We start from the raw sequence: 18,705 nt of genomic DNA, 5'->3' as shown, positions 1-18,705 counted from the left end.
ATCCAAAATTTTGTCTAAGTGTTAGCATTTTGAAGGTGAAATTGTGTATTCTCGCCTAGATAAATTTTGATCAAATTTCAGAGGTAAAATGATGCCTGAAACGGAGTTTGCTCCTGTCCTTCACTGGAGGCCCAGGGCGAAATACATTCTAAGTGCAATTTCTTGTTTTTGACAGGCGTGCTAACTGGTTCTCGGCCTCGAAAATGACCTGACTCTGCCTTGTGAAATGTTTAGAGACTTAAATTTTGAATGGATTAGCCAAAAAGGATGAAATCGCTCCTGTCCCTTGCTCAAGGACCAGGGCGAAAATGCTATTTAATGCATATTTGACACTGACTTTTCTATTTTGTTTTGTGCAGGTTCTCCAGGAGTGATGATTGAACGTGACTTGATACTTTTGAAGATTTTGAAGGCACGAAAATGGTGAATTTTGAAGATTTAGAGAAGTTCGCTCCTGTCCCTCTCCAAGGGACCAAGGCGAAAAAGACTTATTTGAGTCATTCCTGACCTTGTTTGGTCAAATTGAAACATCAAAGGCATGGTGGACGGCGAAATGAATGTGATAGAGCATCCAGACTTGATTAAAAACAATGAAATGATGAAGTTTTTGCCTAGAAGGTTAAATTCGCTCCTGTCCCTCACTGAAGGACCGGAGCTTGAATTTCAAATTTGCACTGTTCTTGCAGGATCAAAACAATTTTATGATTGGAAGAAATCAAGGAGGGCATGTTTTGTCCATTGAATATAATTTGAGTGGTCCACAAAGGAGGAAATCAACCCAAGTGACAATAGGCGCTCCTGTCCCTCACTGAAGGACCATGATGTTTTTTCAAAATTGTCCTCTTCGTTTGAGATTTTGAGGCAAAACCTGACTTGGATGGGAGGGAAAAATGATGTTTTATGCCTTAGATGTGATTGAAGGTTTAAAGAACAAGGAAATATACCTAGAAGGCAAAAGGCGCTCCTGTCCCTCTCCAAGGGTCCAGAGCGATTTTCCAAAGGTGCAAATTTCTTGCAAAAGACAAGGCAAGTTTGTGATTGAAATGAATGGAATAAGGCATGTTTAGCCCGTTGAAGATAATTTGGAAGGCTAGCAAAGGACGGATAAGCTCAAAAGTGAAAAATCGCTCCTGTCCCTCTCCAAGGGACCAGGGCAAAAAACCTAATATCTAGCCTTTCTCTCCAAGTTTGGACAAACCTAAATCAAGGCGCAAGTTTGAAAGAGTGTTTAAAATGCCTTGAAGTGGAATTGAGATACAAGATTTGCAAATTTTGATGACAATAAAGAAAATCGCTCCTGTCCCTTGCTGAGGGACCAGGGCGAAATTTCCAAGTATGCCCATTTACCTTACATTTCAAGATGCTATTTTTGTTCCCAAGACTCAAGAGGAAGTGAGGTGTGATGTTCTACGCCTTGAGGGTAATTTGAAGATTGAAGCGATCAAGAATTTGCACAAAAAACTCAAAAGCGCTCCTGTCCCTCACTGAAGGACCAGGGCGATTTTTATAAAATCAACAATTTCCCTCCAAGATTACGCTAAGGCAAAATTGTGCAAGATGAGAGATGTCTTCTAAAGCATGGTGAACAAAGGTTTGACTCCAAAACTTGACAATCCTAGCTTAAAATGCAAAAGTCGCTCCTGTCCTTCACTGGAGGACCAGGGCGAAAATCTTTGGAGAATCAATTTTGCCTTGCAAAAACAAGTTAGGCATGCATGAAATGAATGAAAGGGATCATTGCTTACCCCACAGCGAGAATTGACAAATAAAGGTGAAGGATTAAGACCAAAAATGGAAAATCGCTCCTGTCCCTTTCCAAGGGTCCAGGGCGAAAATGTCCTAATACACTTCCCTTCTTAAAATCAAGCGAATTAAACTCAAGACTCCAATTGAAAATGCCACTTTAGATGCCTAGATGAAGTCTTGGCGATTAAAAATGAAGAACGCAAGGTTTAAATTGCAAGTTCGCTCCTGTCCCTCTCCAAGGGCCCAAGGCGAGGTTATTGGCATTCTTTATTTTTACCTTATTTCAACGTTGATATCCTCTAAAATCGCATTAGATGCCAAAATTGCTAACTTCGGAATATTTGGAAAAATTTAAATTAAATTGGCATTTAATAAAGGCGCATTGGTATTTAATAAATTAATTTTGAGCCCTAGAAAATCGAATTTTTGGTATAAAGGCATTTAAAATTAATTTTTGTGAAACTAAAATAAAAAATGGAGCGCTTGAGGTATTATTTTTATTTATTTTATCAAGTCGGCCTCTTTTTTTTGCAATTTTATTTATTTTTTAGGCCTATTTTGCCAAGTCGGCCTATGGGAGGCAAAGTGGTGAGCGCCCTATATAATAAGGGTGTTTTGATCAAGTTTAATCAATCATTCACTCATTACTTTAAGTGCAAATTTGGAGATCAAGAAGAAGGTGCGAAAGCTGGTCTAGTTGGAGCGAATTTATCTTAAGTATTGAAGACTAGAGATGGTGGAATTGATGCTTATGAAGACTAAAGGAGGCGCATTTTGCTAAAGGGAGTTTTGGTCCACATTTTGCCTAGCGAATTCTCCTATTTTTGCATCATTTCTTAGAGTTAATTCTCAAGAGGAGGTATGGCGAAATTACCTTGACACCATTATTGAAGATTTGAATTTTGCGCTTTGTTTTGAAAATCCTAAGTTTGACGTAGTTGATTAGGAAATGATAACCCAAGATTTATCATGAAGTTTCCTAATGGATATCTTTTATCTTCCTTTTGAATCTTCCTGTCTACTCTATATTTCTACGCTTCAAAATATTTTACTCATTATGAAATGTTGTGTAGGTGTCAAGATGGCGACTCCAAAGGCAGGAGCATCTACTAGTCGTCCAGCTCTCATGAAGGAAGATAAGAGGAATGAAGAGTTGGAGACCAAGATCGTGTCAAAGTGGAGCAATATTGGAGATACCAACTTGGGAAACTTCAGTGTCAAGAAGTTTCGAGAGGTCCCTTACATTGGCAAGCCATCACCTGTTGCAAAGAGAATAATTGAAAGTGGCATCATCAAAGCGGCCGGTTTCCCTCCAGCAATCCAGTGCCATGAGCTGATGATCGAGTGTGCTCGCCATTATGACCCACAATCAAGATCGATCGTATCCAAGGAAGGGAACACTTTGGCGTATCTTTCGGAGGAGGCTATAAGTGAAGCTCTCCATCTTCCATAGCATAAAGATATGATTTACAAAAGCTTAGAGGGAGCCAGGTCAATGTATGAAGATGATCCAGACACTTGCTTGAGCATCATCAATAAGAATTGGTTACTCAAAAGTCGTCCTTGCCTGAGCAAGATTCCCAACACACCACATAGGATCGACTTCCAGGAGGAGTACAGAGATTTGATAACTTTGCTCAATCGAGTTACAGGGGCTCCTCAAGCCTTCTACTTCGAGAAGTGGATGTTCTACTTTATCCAAGTGATAGTTCAAGGGAAGGGAATGATTCATTGGGCTAGAATTATTAGCCATTGCCTGGATGTGCAGTTAAGAAGACTAAAGCCTACCAAGTCATTTCACATGAGCTCATACGTCATATATGCCTTGATCAGGAGTTTCGAATATGTAGGACTACCTCACAGAGGAGTGATCGGAAGAGGACCCGGAGAGGTGAGAGTTTGTGACTCTTATGTTCATTTGCATCATCCACCTGGAAGTAAATACAAGTTAGTCAATGATACCTTCACGATGAACATCACTAGGATATTGCAAGGCGGGATTCACAATCGACTATCTCCGGAAGCACAAGAACTTGTAAAGAGGTATGGTGCTTGGTTCATCCAGTTTCAAAAGTTTACTTATATCAGAGTTCATGGGTGTCCTTCACCTCCCTATATGTTGCCAAGGTATCCAACAAACAGGATAGTGCTACTTGAGGTGACTAGGCAGTTGGCAGCTTATGCGAAGGCATTCAGACACAGGCATGGAAATGGAATTCCCGTGCCCATCATATTGGGGAATTCAGTTGAGGTATGTCCTAATGCTCTAGCCTTGGATGATGCAGAGAGGGAGTTGGCATTATATTCATTCACGTTCTTTGCCTTGAGGGAGAATTTTGATCATTATGGGTATATGGAAGAGATAGCTGGTAGGAAGTACAAGCATGAATTTCAGGTAGAGGACTTTTGGATGAATCTCTCAAATGATTTAGAAGTAAAAAGAAAGATGCATTCCAGATTACCTTTAGATTTCATCAGGAAATGCAAAGTCTACAGAGTGGCCGATCAAGCTCAGGACAGTGGCAGACATCTCCAGTCATCCTATGACAGAGAAGACAAAGTAGTAAAGATAGATTGGAACGAGCCTAAGATTTCAGACTTGAGAGCTTTGATGGCCCCAGTTTTGTCATGTACTCGCAGATGGGTGGATGTACAACATCAAAAGTTGAGAGAACAGAACGTACCAATGACTTTTACTTTGGAGGAAAAACTAGAAGGAGGAGGAGCAAGCGCAAGTGAAGACAATTCTTATCCTAGAGGTGCGAAGAGGAAAGAAAGACCTGAAAAAAGGGAACCCTCCAAGAAGAAGCAAGAGGCCAATCGAGATCGCTCATCAGGCACATCTTCTCGACATGAAAAAAGGACAAGTCAAGTTGAAGGACAAGAGAAGATGGTACCAGAGGTTGATGAATCTATGGAGTCAATGGTACAGAATGATAAACCTGAAAAAGGGAAGGCACCTCAGCATTCGTCAAGTCGATCTCCCCAAGTCAATGAGCTACATGAAGACAAGAATGATGATGAAGTGACATCTCCTCTCCGAGAAGACGAACCATTACCTAAAGAAATACAAGTTAGAGAGACAAGATCCGCCATTCCGGATTGGTTGAAGGAGAGACTGACGAGGGTGATTGTGATTGAAGATGAGGATGATGTAATTGACTTAGAGAGCCTTATAGGAAATTCTCAAGAAGTAACGGAGAAGAGGAAGGCCACCAAGATGTCCAAGATGATTAGAGATGAGACAGGGTCCAGGAAGTTGCAGATAGCTACACCAATAGTGGACAAGTATGAAGGTGAAATCCTTGCGGATGAGTATGATGTGGAAACATTTGAGCTTGGTCCACTCACTGCTGAGCAGGCACTAGATGAGGCAACCGATTCATTTGAAGCACTTAAAGACAAGCTTAAGGAAGAAATGGAAAACAATAGAAAGCTTGAGAGAGAGAGAGGTGCTTGGAGAGGTTACTTTAGCCATCTCAATCAGCCCTTGGGACGTCAGGATCCAGCAGTGTCTCCTGTGCAAGCACTTCCCCTTGAATCAGTTGGCGAGGCAGAAAGAGTCAAGAGCTTGGTTCAGCTTATGAGCTCTTGGATTGACAAGTCCCACACAGTAGCCGTTGAATTTACAACAAGAATGATGCAAACAATCCATCGAGCTATCCAAGTCCTTGAGATTGTCCACAACCTAATGATAACAGTAGCCGCTTTCACTCACACTAGAGATGTTATCATTCCTGTTCTGCAAGTGATCAGGCAAACACCAAGAAAGATCCTGCCACAAGAAAAGATAATGGATGGAGGAGCTGATAATTTACTTTAGTGGTCAACTCTACTCCAGATGAAAGAGGTTCTTTTCGAGGACATCAGCACCAAATGCAATCAAGTTGAGGGCGTCATCCATCCAATTCAGGACAAGGTGTTTGAGGTGTTGTGTACCATTCTTGGCAGGAGGATCGAAGTTGAAACAGATGTGGACCTTCAAGAGTTGGAAGAAAGAGTCAAAGTCATCTTTTGCAAAGATGAGAATGTCATCACAGATGAACGACGAGATCTAATGTTCACTACTATGCTCCTGATTGAGAAGATCAAAGAACTCGAACCTGGATGGGATACGGCTCTCCTCAAAGCCTTTGATCAGGTTATCCACTTAGAGGAGCGAATGAGGAATCTCCTCGAGATTCCTATTGCTGAGATTGAAGGAATTGTGTCCAGATTCGTTGCATATGCTAAGAAAGAGCATTGGAAAGGGAATAAGGTTCTAGAATAAAATGATGTGGCATCTTAATTATCATTGGTCTATGTTCCCTCGATTTTTGTGCCAATTAAATATTTGTCTATGCATTTAATAATGTTCAACTAAAAAGGGAACTTTTTGTAACAAACCCTAATTAGGGTTTAGGTGTCAAAATCTCAGTCATTGATCTTCTTTTGATCTGGGCCATTCATTGTAATTGAGGATGCTATATATACCCTCACTCTTTTTCATTTTGTCATAGTTAGAAATTAGAAGATTAGAGCTTTTGGAGAGAAGAAAGTTATTTTGTAGCAAGATTGAGCATTGAAGAAAGAATTTCAAGCAATTGTTGTCTATTTTGGCTTTGAGATCAATAAAATATTGAAGTTATGGTGTTTTATTGCAATTCTTGTGGCTACTTTCATGGTTGTTTACTTTCTTGAATCATTCTTAGTCGAAGTAAGTATTTAAGTTTGAAGGACTAAGTGTTGGGCTTGATCTTTGGTGAGATTCATGTTCCAAACCACTAGCTTCTTACTGATTGTAAGGACGCCTTGTGTGGTCAACTAGAGATATCCATATTGCTTGAACCTTCAATCATTATTGAACTATTGATATGTATCTTTATGGTAGTATCTATAATTCATGATGATTTGAAAATCACTAATCACCTTAGAAGATCGCATCAATTCCAGTAGAGTTGTAATTGCTTGGCAATACTGAAATTTGTAGAATCTTATCAAGTCTAGCCTACATTGAGTCATTCTTAGGATTAGATTAGAATTCATCTCTTGCAAACCCTATCTTTTGATCTTTTTTGAGAACTTGTTAGTTTTAGGAAAATTTTGTTCTTGCAATTCGAAAACGTAAGGCCCCTTGAAGAAACAGCATTCACAACAACCATTGGTGCTTATCCATATGTAGAGATCCTACAACGAAGAACCTTGAAGTCACCCTGATTGATCCTTTCTCGCGATATCTTCAACATTCAGAGGCTTTACTCAAGAGAGGATAAGGTACCCTTGGGTATTTTATTCTGTGTTTGATGGTGTACAAAATACATGTCAACAGGATGGCGTACGAACACGATGGGCCTACCCATCGGTGAGATTAACCCAGAGGCCAACAACGCACAAACAGAACAATTGCAGTGGGACGCAGAGCGTGATGGCAAGAGGCGAGGGGGAAATTGAACCCTATAATAATCCCAACACATTGTTGATATAAATCGTGGCCGAAAGGCAAAATAAAATTAAAAAGTTTTTTTTGTGTACATGGTGTGTGCTTGCTATGTACCGAAGTGATTTATGCCAAATATACTAAATAAAAATAAAAAGATACAAAGTGACGAATGGGAAGTGGCACAAAGAGCGTTGAATCTCAGACAGCAAATAGAACGAAGGCGTAGGCTAAGGTAGCTTGCCGAGGGACGACCGGCCGAGGGGTTGCTCGAAGGGAACCCAGGAGGTGTCACGGAGGTTGCAGAGGCAGAGATAGACGGAGAGACTTACACTCTCTACACTGTCGTAGGGTTGCCCGAAGGGAACCTAGGAGTTACGGAGGGTGCCAAAGGAGAACTCTACAGTTTGCCAGAATACCACCATAGGGTAAGAAGTCGCGAAGAGTTGGTGGAACAAACAAGGCCAAGTCTAAACCTGATCGATGCTACCAGAGACCTACTAAAGAACTTGTCCATTTCGGAGGACAACCGGAGGAAGACGACCGAAGGTGACGGTACAGCCAACGATGCCGAGGGAGCACAAGGGTACCATATGGGAGGTAATTTGTTCGGTTCGGGGTCAACAACCTTCTCTGGAGGATCCACGAGTGGAGGGTCAAGTGCAGGAGGCGGAGGCGGAGGATCACCAGGTACAAGCACACAAGGCACCAGAGGAGCAAGACCCAGCGGTGGGATGGCAAGTAAGCAGAAGCTGCGGAAGTTCAACGGCGACGAGAAGGAAGATCCCATCCGCCATTGCCGCACTTGCGAAACCATATGATCAGCGAACGGCGTTACCGACCAAGACGAATGGGTAGCATAATTTCCAGCAACCTTAAGGGGAGTGGCCATCGACTGGTACTCAGATATGGATAAGGCCAAAGTCGGCACATGGCCTGACCTGAAGGAGTTCGGGATAGAGTTCCGCCTCCTCAGAGACGACAATGAAATAGTAGCCGAAATCTATGGCACAAAGCAGAACAAGAATGAGACTGTCCGAGCCTATAGTCGGCGACTCAACGAATTGTTGGGGAAAATGGAGAGTCAACCAGCGGATGGGTTGAAAAAGAGATGGTTCGTGGAGGGACTAAAACACTCCATCCGGAAGAAGATGAAAATTGTTCCACCAACCTCGTACGAAGATGCATTTAATAGAGCGATGGATCTCGAGAGCGAGACCAAGACATCCAAGAAGAAAAAGAAGAAGGATAGCTCGTCCGAGGATGATGACTCTTCCGAGGGAAGCAGCAACGATGGCAAGTCCGGCAAAAAGGTGCAAGCCCTACAGAAGGACATGCTGAGGATGATGAAAGAGCTGAAGGTTATGAAGGGAGGTCCGAGCAAGACCGACGAAGGGGAGCTTTGGTATACGGAATGTAAGACGGATGGCCACACGAAAGGCTCCTACCAAAAGAAGGCCTATTGTGATATATGCCAGTTGATGGGGCATCCCACCAGGGAATGCCCCTACAACATGAAAACACGAAACCAACAAGTATTGCTTACGCAGGAACAACCGACTACATCGGGCGGTACCGGCAGCTCCCAGGTGAACAACAATGCAACATCGGGAGGCTACCGAGATAATCGGTGGGGAGGACGAAACAACAATAGCAATACAAGGAGCTGGATCCAATACGACTCCAAAGGTCGACCGATGGTACAATGCAGAACGTGCAACCAGTGGGGGCACTTCGCCCGAGATTGCCCAAAGGGAGAGGCCACACAATATTTGTGCAAATGGTGCGGACCGGGAGACCACGAAGACGCCACCTGCCCGAAGTCCAGCGTCAACTTGCTCAATATCGAGGAAACCAAAGAAGAGGAAGTGTTGGCCGTAACGCGCGCCCAAGCCAGACACGCAATGTGCCCAGACCCGGAGACGGAGAAGCGAAGTGTACGGGAAGCACGAGAAGAAATTGAGAAAGAGATATGAGAAAGGGCAAAGGCGAAGGGTACGGCGGGTACTTCCAGCCGACCGAAGGCGGAGGAGGCTATACTAAATCAAATTTTAAAATTGGAGGTGCCTGTGAAGGTACACGACCTCCTCCAGACGATGCCTCAATTACGAACGGCGTTGCTGAATAATCTCTCCCAACCACACACCAATACCAACCACCGCACAATTGTTCCTGGGGGGTCTGCAATAGACCCCAGGCTGCTGGCAGTTAACACTGGAAGGAACTCGGCCATTGTGGAGATGGGTATCCTTGGCACCAATCTAACAGATACCATCGTCGATGGTGGATTAGGAGTGAATGTTCTTCCAGAAGAAACCTGGCCGAAGCCGACGTTGTGGCCATCTACATTCAATTTGCTGGGAGCAGATCAACATGTAATCAAACCCATCGGGACACTGATGGGCCAACAAGTTACCATCGGGGCACAACCCTTCATACTGGACTTCGTGGTAATCCCACTAAAGAAAAAAGGGTATGATGCGATCTTAGGGAGAGGGTGGCTGGTGGCAGCCAAGGCCACCCACAACTGGAAGAAGAACACTCTGTCTATGGAGAATGGAGGAAGGAAGTTTATCATAGACCTTGGGACGCAGTTGGTTAGTGAGGAACTGGCATCATCTTTGGAATCAGAGGGTGAAGGAGAAGGCGACCTGAGGGACGAAGGACGGGGCTGCAAGGAGCCCAACGACGAAGGTATTCTCAAACTAGGAGAGTGCTCCGAGGATGAGACGGGGTCATTGAACGGGCTCTTCCACTGGCAGATGGAGGATTACGAAATGTTCCAGAGCTACAGGCTCGAAGTAGAGGAACCAGAGCAAGTAACAGAGGAGGTGTACCTGCCGGAATACAGAGAATATTGGAAGGGAGACGCCCCAAACCTCAGTGACGTAGATAATCCCAAGATTATTCGTGTCGGCAACAATTGGAACCTTGTGTGGAAGGTCGCAACCCTCAAAATCTTTATTCTTCTTCTTCTTATGTACGGGAAGGAGACCGTGGTCCCTGTAGAATTTGTGGTTCCAGGTCTTCGAATGGCCATTGAAAATAGACTTGCCACCAACAGGTCCAAATTGAAACCCTACCACGAGAAGCGCGCAGGGGACCCGAGAGGCAGGAAGGACACCTGAGAGTTCGAAGGGGAACCCGATAGGATGGAAGGGGACTTGAGAGGCCGGGCAGGCAACTCGAGAGGCACAGGACCAAAGCAGGAAACTCTCGAGCGAGGCAAACCAAGAAAGGGCAATCCCAAAGGCACGAAACCCGAGCCGAATCTAGAAAATTTTAAAAATAAAAAAATAAAAAAAATTAATTGATTAAAAAAAAAGAAAAAAAGAAAAAGAAAATCGTCATTGACAGTGGTGGTGGGACGGTTGGTCGTGTATGAGGCCCATACGGTGTGTATGGTGGACGGTTGGTCATGTATGAGGCCCGTACGGTGTGTATGGTAGACGGTTGGTCATGTATTCCGTATGGGGTGATCCGTACGGTGGAGGGGTGTTGACCGCATGGGAAGGTGGTCGTACGATTGGAGGTGTCAGTGTTGTTGTTGGCCGTACGGGGTGGTTGTATGGCCGGGGTGCCATTGGGGACATTACAGTGAAAAAAAACTGACGATCAGATTGAAAACTCATTCGATGGATACAAGAAAATTAGAGTGGAGAAGGTTTTTGGTATCTTAAAATATCACAAAAATGATGTGCGCCATGGACTTCCATGTGGTTATGAAGGTTGTAAATTGGTGTTGGCTGCGCTGCCCCTCAACCCTGCTGGGGCACTGCCCCAGACCCCCAGTTTATTTTTTGAGCTACAATACACTTTTTGGAGTTGGGCGAAGGGCATCCGAGAAGTCATGGTAAGTGTTGGGGTTGTTCCATACTATGAGAAAGAAGCTTGAAGCTAAGCATTGGCAGGGAAGCCATAAGCCGTAGAGGGAGACGGATTTGGAGGTTGCGAACATACAGAGTCTGAGGGAAGGCATTGTAGGCACGCGAAGTCATACGGCACAGGGAGTTATTCAGTTCAGTTATCAACCTTTGGGGAGTGTGATGGAGGATTTGAGGCGTCTCCTAGCCTTTGTGCCAGAGGGTTGTGGCCACTTTCCGGCATGAATGGTATGCTTTGAGGAACTCGGAGTATGTCTCGACTGGACGAGAGGTTGCCTTGGTGGATGCACAGAGGGCTTGGGAGGAGCTGACCACCAGGTTGGAGGTTGGAGGTAGGAGTAGCGTGAGACTTAGCTCAGCGTACCCAGGAGTTGGATGCCGAGAGGGCAATGCGGGTGGCTATCGAGGACAAATTGGCTAGGGAGACGGTATCATTTGAGTAGCAGTTGGTGGAGGCTGAGACTGAAAAGCATGTTTTGCAGACAAGTTTGGTTTAGGCACAAGAGGACTGTGATGTCAAAGGAAGCACTAATGGTGAAATCCGCACTTGATCATCGGATGGCAGCAGAAAAGGGTTTTCAGGCGAGGACGCAGCAGGTGTATGAGTTTCACGCTCGACTAGCATTCGCAGTTCCTGCAGTTCTCTACCTTGGTTTTGTTTAATGTCATCTCTATTTTGTATTAAGTCGTCCGGAGACAACTACTTTTCTTGGGGGGGATGATGTTGTCGGGAATAATCATTATGTTATGTTGTCATATTATGTTTATGTTGTCGTCGGTAATAATGAGTTATGGCAGTCAGTTAGTTAGTCGTCCTGAGGGGCAGTTGGACGCGACGGTTGGTCGCACCCCTTCGGGTATTATATATTGCATACCGTTCCTTCTTAGTATCATCATGATAGTCGTATCTGGGTTTAATGTTATAAGCACTTGATGTACATGGACTGTTGAATTAATACAGAGACTGGTTTTTTAATATATTTCCATTATGTTTTGTGCATTTACTTTCTGCATTTAATCGTTTACCCGTATGGGGCAAACAACAAGTTTACATAAGCATTTTTTTGTCGTAGTTTTCTCCCTAAGGGTTTCCACATTAGGGCTATTCTTCTTATTAATATTGTGCAATTGATGTTACTGTGATTGTTAAGTTGGAAGAGGTAAAAGATTGTATTATACAGATTCACCCCCTTCCTTTCCATATAATCATATGCTCATCAAATATTGCTAGTACAATAGGTACAGCCCACAAAAACGTCAAACATCCTCCCAGAAAATGTTATATTCTTCAACAAAATTTCATCAATAACATTTAGAAATCAAAACTTTGTCAAAATACATGAAATATTTTCATTTTACCAAACATACAAAGAGAACTCATCTTGCCGCACCAATGTGATCTCAAAGTGAAATCACCATATCCAACTAGGTGGTTTTTCATACTTGAAATTGGTATTTCAAAAGGGTTTTTATCCTCAAGAAATATGAACTCAAGTTCCTGCTTGGAGAAAATGAAAATGAAAAATAACTTATTAACCTTTCTTCTTAAGACCCAACCTCCTTTTGTAACCTTTTTAGAGCTATTTTAGAAAAAAGCATTTTATTTTTTTTGCTGCTTTTTTTATAGTCCTCTTTGCTTTTTTCCGAAAAAAAACTTTTTTTGCTTTTTATTTCTTTTCTTTTTTGAAAAAGCATTTCCCCTTAATAAAATAAAATAAAATTGTAATTATGACCACTTTTCATCACCTTGAGCCTACCAACACTTTATCTGCACACTTTAAACACTTCTTTTAATACTTAAATGTAAGCTATCAAATAAAACATTGAAAAGTAACTTTTTGATAACTTAATTATTTAATTTATTTTTCCTTTTCCAATGCCAATTAACTTAGGGGGAAAATAAACTAGTGGCTAAACAATTGCTCACGTGTGAGAAGGGTACATTACATATGCCTATACATTGGTTTTGACTCTTTACATTTAAATTTGAGTTTTCCTTTATGAGGTGCACCCTTGCCCTCAAGTGTGCATGTACACATTAAGCATTGAATTTTCAAAATGAACTCCTCCTTTATGAGGTGTGCCCCCTAGGTTAAAAGTGTGGATAATAATCAATGGAAAATTTTGACAAAACTTACTCTTTACATAAGTGCACACCTAACGAAGGGTTTTTGCAAAGCCAATACCTTTTTCCCTTTATGAGGTGCATGCTCTATCTAAAGCATGCACCTGTAAATAGAATTTTTGATTTCAGAATATGATCTCCATTATGTGACACACACTTTTACCAAAAAAATGTATTATAAATACACTTTTCTCCAAGTTTTATAAACTAAATTTTATCCTTGGATCAAATACATGCTTGGCCCAAACCTAGGTGCACACCCTCCTACGCACATATACATTGATTTTGGATCCTTGCATTTAAAATTTAAAATTGAGTTTACCTTTATAAGGTGTGCCCTTGACTTCAAGCATGCACATATACATTAAGCATTAAATTTTCAAAATGAACTTACCTCTTTTACAAGGTGAACCCCCCCGCCCCCCCCCCCACACACACACAAACAAATATGTGCTTGATAATCGATTGCAAATTGTGACAAAAATCTTTACATAAGTGACAAAACGCACACATTTATATTGTGAGGGGACCGGGTGGTGAATCAATATAATACAACTTTTCACTTATTAAAACTTTTTACTTTTAGCAATCATAGAGCAATAATCAAAAGTAAGATCTAACAATAGAAAACACAAGATGTGTACACGATTTACGTGGAAACCCTTGTGTGAGAAAACCATGGCAAAATATTGCTTACATTTGAATCTTCTACAATTTCGTAGGCACCAACCCAAAGTTGGCACCAATCCCCTCCACTAAGCACCAATTCAGCAAGAGACACCAATCTCTTCGAATGAGAGGCAACAACCTTCTGATCTCTCAAATACAAGGTACCAAACTTCCAGATATAGTAAAACAATTTGTTTGTGACTTCTTCTTGGATCTACCCTAAACCACCTTCAAAATCTGCTCACTTCACAAAAATCTTCCTTAAAGCTCTGCACTCAAATCTCCACTCAGATCTGCACTATGATCTTCAATACATGCTCATAAATCTGAATTAAATCTTCACAAAAATTTGCTCTATATCTGCTCCAAGAATGTCTAATTTTTTGCTCATAAAACTGCTCTTTTAAAGTCTAATTTTCACTCATAAATCTGCTCTTTTTTCTGCTCTAGATCTGCTCATAAAATAGGAAAGATATTTAATGAGATTTTTGTTTTGTTATCCTCAAACAACCCTTTGTTTCCACAACACCTCTTCACCAATGGTCATATCCCCTCAAGGTAGGTCGGCCAGCAGCAGGTAGTAAATATTTAATAATTTTCTAGTGCTTTAATTGACCTTCCAAAGTGGGTCGTCCATCTTGGGGATATTTCAAAAATATATTTAAAAAACAATTTAAAGCCCTTTCACAAGGGTCGGCTCCTATGAGGGGTCGTCCCAAAATACAATATATTTTTTACATTTTTATTTAATTTCAAGCATGGACGCCATCATTAGTGCATTTTAATAAGATAAATCGCCTTTCTCTTGATCAACGAAATCTCAATCTTAGTGCCATAAATTTGGCACAAGGTAAAACCCACACACCACTGATTGGCCTTTTGACATCAATGCAATAAATCCAACAGTAGGTGCACACCTAACAATCGATTTTTAACCAATCCTTTTTTTCCTTTATGAGGTGCACCCTTAGCCTAAAGCATGCACCTGTAAGGTTTTTTTATTTCATAACATAATCTCCATTATGTGGCAGACACTTTTACCCTAATTACAAACCTATGAATACACTTTGCTCTAATTTTTATAAACCAGATTTTATTCTTAGATCAAATACATGCTTGGAACCCAAGTGCATACCTATGAATGGAAAGTTATTGAACACTTGATTTTCCTACCTGGAGGTGTATCTTCCTACTTGAGCATGCACTTATATTGACAACTTCACATTTTAAGTTAAACTTTTATGTCTTCCTTTCAAAAAGTGTGCAGCTGATAGCATGTAGAAAATATTTAAAGATCAAATCCTATTCCCTTTCGGTGAATATGTGCCTAATCTTCACACTTAGAAAATATTTAACATTGAAAGTTTTTGTTTCAAAGGTGCACCCTTGCCCATGTTCTTTAGCAGCAACCAATCCTCCTTCACCTGAACAAATGATTTGAACAACTGAATTCTACCACCCCATGAAGATTAGAAAAGGATGAAGGACAACAAGACAAAGAGAATAGACAAGACCTAAACCATATTTAAGACTAATTAGGATGATGAATTTGGCTTGAAACTTGACACGATACAAAAATATTGTATGGTACAACAATTGATAACCCTCATTTATACTACATAAAAAATCTCTCACACACATTGTGCAGCGTTACTCATTGCTTTTGCATTCTCATTTCTTGTTTGTTGATCGTTACCAACGCAAACCAAATTTCTATGTTCTGACATTCATTAAGCCATAACTTTGAACCAAAACACAGTGAATACACATTAAAACCCAACAATAATTGAATAGCTGGGGATGACATATGACAAAAACTAGCATACACAGACCTTCTCTCTGCCTCTCTCTCTCAAGCTTATCCCTTGTTAATATTGGTTAGTAGTGTTAATTGAACACAAGACTCGGCTTCTTTGGGCTTCACCTTAGCATTCTTTAGCTCTTGTCAAGTACTGTCTATCTCCCACTTCAAACCTAAAATATGAGAATGCCGATCAATTGCATAGCTTTTAGTTTTCCCTACCCAAGGAGTCAGTCATTTTGCTACTTCTTCCTGTCCCCAAAATGTCATTTTAGATCCACTAGAGCCCTAATAGGGAAGTCTAAATTGTCAGATATTTTCCCTAATCCCAGTTGGACTTCATTACAATATGGTTTGCAATCGTTCTATCCATCAACACATTCAGGTAGCATTGCATCACTATTAAGAGAAAGGCTTTTGTTTCTGATATCAAATAGAAACCTATGAATCAGATTAAATAATTTAATAAATGTACCTTGATAATCGCTAAAGCTGCAGTAACAGGATCCCTAATACCAAATACAGTCCATATCAGTGAATTGTCAGATCCGGCAGGAATAATGCCAATTGGTATAGCTCGAAATTTCTCATTTGTTTGTTTTTTCAGACCGTTTATGACCTGAATGAAAAAATGAAATGACCGTATTGAGCTTAACATAAGAAAATATAAATGATGGAGAAATCATTTTTATCATTATGCAATTAAATGTTTTGCTCACCTCATTGACGATTCCATCTCCTCCCACACATACAATACCTACAAATGAAAGGAAAAAACATATTTGAAATTGAAATGCAGAGTATCCAAAACAAAATTATCAGGATTAATCCCTTCACAAGAAGTTTGTAATATGAGGACTAATTTTTACAGAAAAAAGTATAATGTACTGACAATAAAATTTGCAGATATCCAGTTTCTTAAGGTGCTTATATTATCATTTGTAGGTCCTTGTCCATGGAAAAATTGAATTAGATCCTAGGTATTGCCAGTGTCTTCATAGGGCGTCATAGTTTAGAAGCATCTAGGTTTTTACTAGTTAATTAAACTTGATACAGACATCCTTTTAGTGATAATTCTCGTATCTTGATGAATCATAAAAGATAACATTTGGCAGGCTTCAGTTTTATCACCTTCTATTAACAGAGTGAAACTGCAAAATAAGAGGAATATATTACTAGAAGATGGTATATTTCAATTGTACAGTAAGTATGGTCACACCAGATGCCACAGTAGACCATATGTATATCAAAGAAGAAACTACAAAATCACTCAAATTTCAAACAAGAATAAAATAGTTCAAACCATAGTAGAAAAAATTGCTTGCGGAAAAAATTGGCAAACCAAAAGTATAAGATTTTTTGAAAAAATCGGGAAAAAATTGGATTTAAAAGAAAAACATAAAAAATTGTAGAAAGAAAGAAAAACTATTTTTTTAAAAAATTTAAGGGCATTTCCATAGCATAGAGATATAGAGAGCAAATAAAATAGAGTTTAACCCATGAATTGTAAAAAATAGTTTTTTGTTGTTTATATTCATATTGCTGATTACATAGGTGTAAACAGCAAATATGCCACTCATAAACAAGTAATACTTTGTTAATAAAGTAGTGTAATTAGTTCCCAAGAGTTGGGTCGGTTGCCAACGGTTGGCAGTCTTAACCAACCGTCCGGTACTATTTATATTGTTTTTCGTATCAGGAACAATTCATGTTGTTGATATACAAAATTACACATGGTAACAAAGAAACATCATTCTGCCATATGCTGTGTTAAATATTCATTTACTGTTATTCTGTTATGTTGTCCTGTTCTGTTTATTTTCTGTAAGTGAAAACTATTCCATTCGAAACTAAACAATAGGCAAATATTCAGTTAACTTTTTAAGAGGGCAGTCACCAAATAAACCAAATATTTGTCTAGTCTGAGATCAAATATTAGCTAAGTCTATGACATAACTGGGATCAAAACTTAACAGAACAATCCAACTACTGTTAAAAATTTAGTAAAAGTAGAAGCCATTTTAAAGTGATCCCAGAATTTCATTGTGATTGAGGCAAGGAGTTTTGTAGTGTTAATTCAATATTTAGAAAGCTTATTAAATCATATCCTACAATTGCAATGCTTTATCATAGCAGCAAAAATCGTTTGGGTAAAAAATTGATAAACCAAAAGTACAAGACTTTTTGAAAAAATGGGTAAAAATTTGGATTTTAAAAAATCATAGAAAATTGTAGAAAATAGATTTTTGTTGTTTATATTCATATTGCTGATTACATAGGCAAATATTCAGTTAAATTTTTAAAAGGGCAGTCACCAAATATACCAAACAGTTGTCTAAGTCTGAGATCAAAGATTAGCTAAGTCTACGAAGTAGCAGAGATCAAAATTTATCAGACAATGATAGAGCTATTGTTAGGAATTTAGTAAAAGTGGAAGTCATTTTGAAGCGATCCAAGACTTTCAATGTGATTGAGGCAAGGAGTTTTCTAGGGGTAATTCAATATTTGAGAAAGCTTATCAAATCAAATTACACAGTTGCAATGCTTTATATTCCCTAATGACAATTGGTAAGTCTTTTATATGGGGTACGTTGATGTGTTTTTTGTGATAGACCCTAACACAGAATAAAGTTTCCCAACGGTCACCTTGTCCTCTCTTGATCAAAATCAAATGTATGCTAAGATTGCAAGAATATCATACATTGACTCCAAGGTTCCAACTGCGTACTAGCAACTTTACTACGGATATAGACTCGTTTGGCTTTGATTTTTGCTGGTAATCCAAGGGGACTTACATTTGAATCGTTCTTTCACTTCTTTGCTATGGCTGGAACTTCATCATCAGATACAGCAATTCTATGATACTTCTACTTCGAACGAACTGAACTGGAATGAACTAAAATTAAAGGGGAAAGGGTTAGGAGGATCTAAATCTACTCCTAAGAGCAGTGATATCAATAGATAGTGCTTTAGTGGACGAATTCCAGATAAACCACGTTTTGCTTCGCCAAGATTAACTACAACTCCACAAGAACTGGTGCAATCTTCCAAGGATGTTAAAGGA

General features: G+C 40.2%; 1 protein-coding gene across 1 annotated transcript in view; it reads right to left on the bottom strand.

Moving 5' to 3' along the window:
* The window catches only part of LOC131046026 (sphingoid long-chain bases kinase 1), a 165,244-nt gene that overhangs the window by 83,879 nt on the left and 62,660 nt on the right, over positions 1-18,705 (bottom strand). The window contains exons 4-5 of the mRNA XM_057979670.2: positions 16,361-16,398; positions 16,117-16,260 (exon numbers count right to left, since the gene is read on the bottom strand). Of these exons, the coding sequence (XP_057835653.2) occupies positions 16,117-16,260; positions 16,361-16,398 (182 nt within the window). The remainder of the gene's footprint in view (positions 1-16,116; positions 16,261-16,360; positions 16,399-18,705) is intronic.

This window comes from Cryptomeria japonica, chromosome 3, assembly GCF_030272615.1.
Source record: "Cryptomeria japonica chromosome 3, Sugi_1.0, whole genome shotgun sequence".
NCBI lineage: Eukaryota > Viridiplantae > Streptophyta > Pinopsida > Cupressales > Cupressaceae > Cryptomeria > Cryptomeria japonica.
The sequence above is the reverse complement of the archived record's forward strand: the minus strand, read 5'-3'. Positions and strand labels throughout refer to the sequence as shown.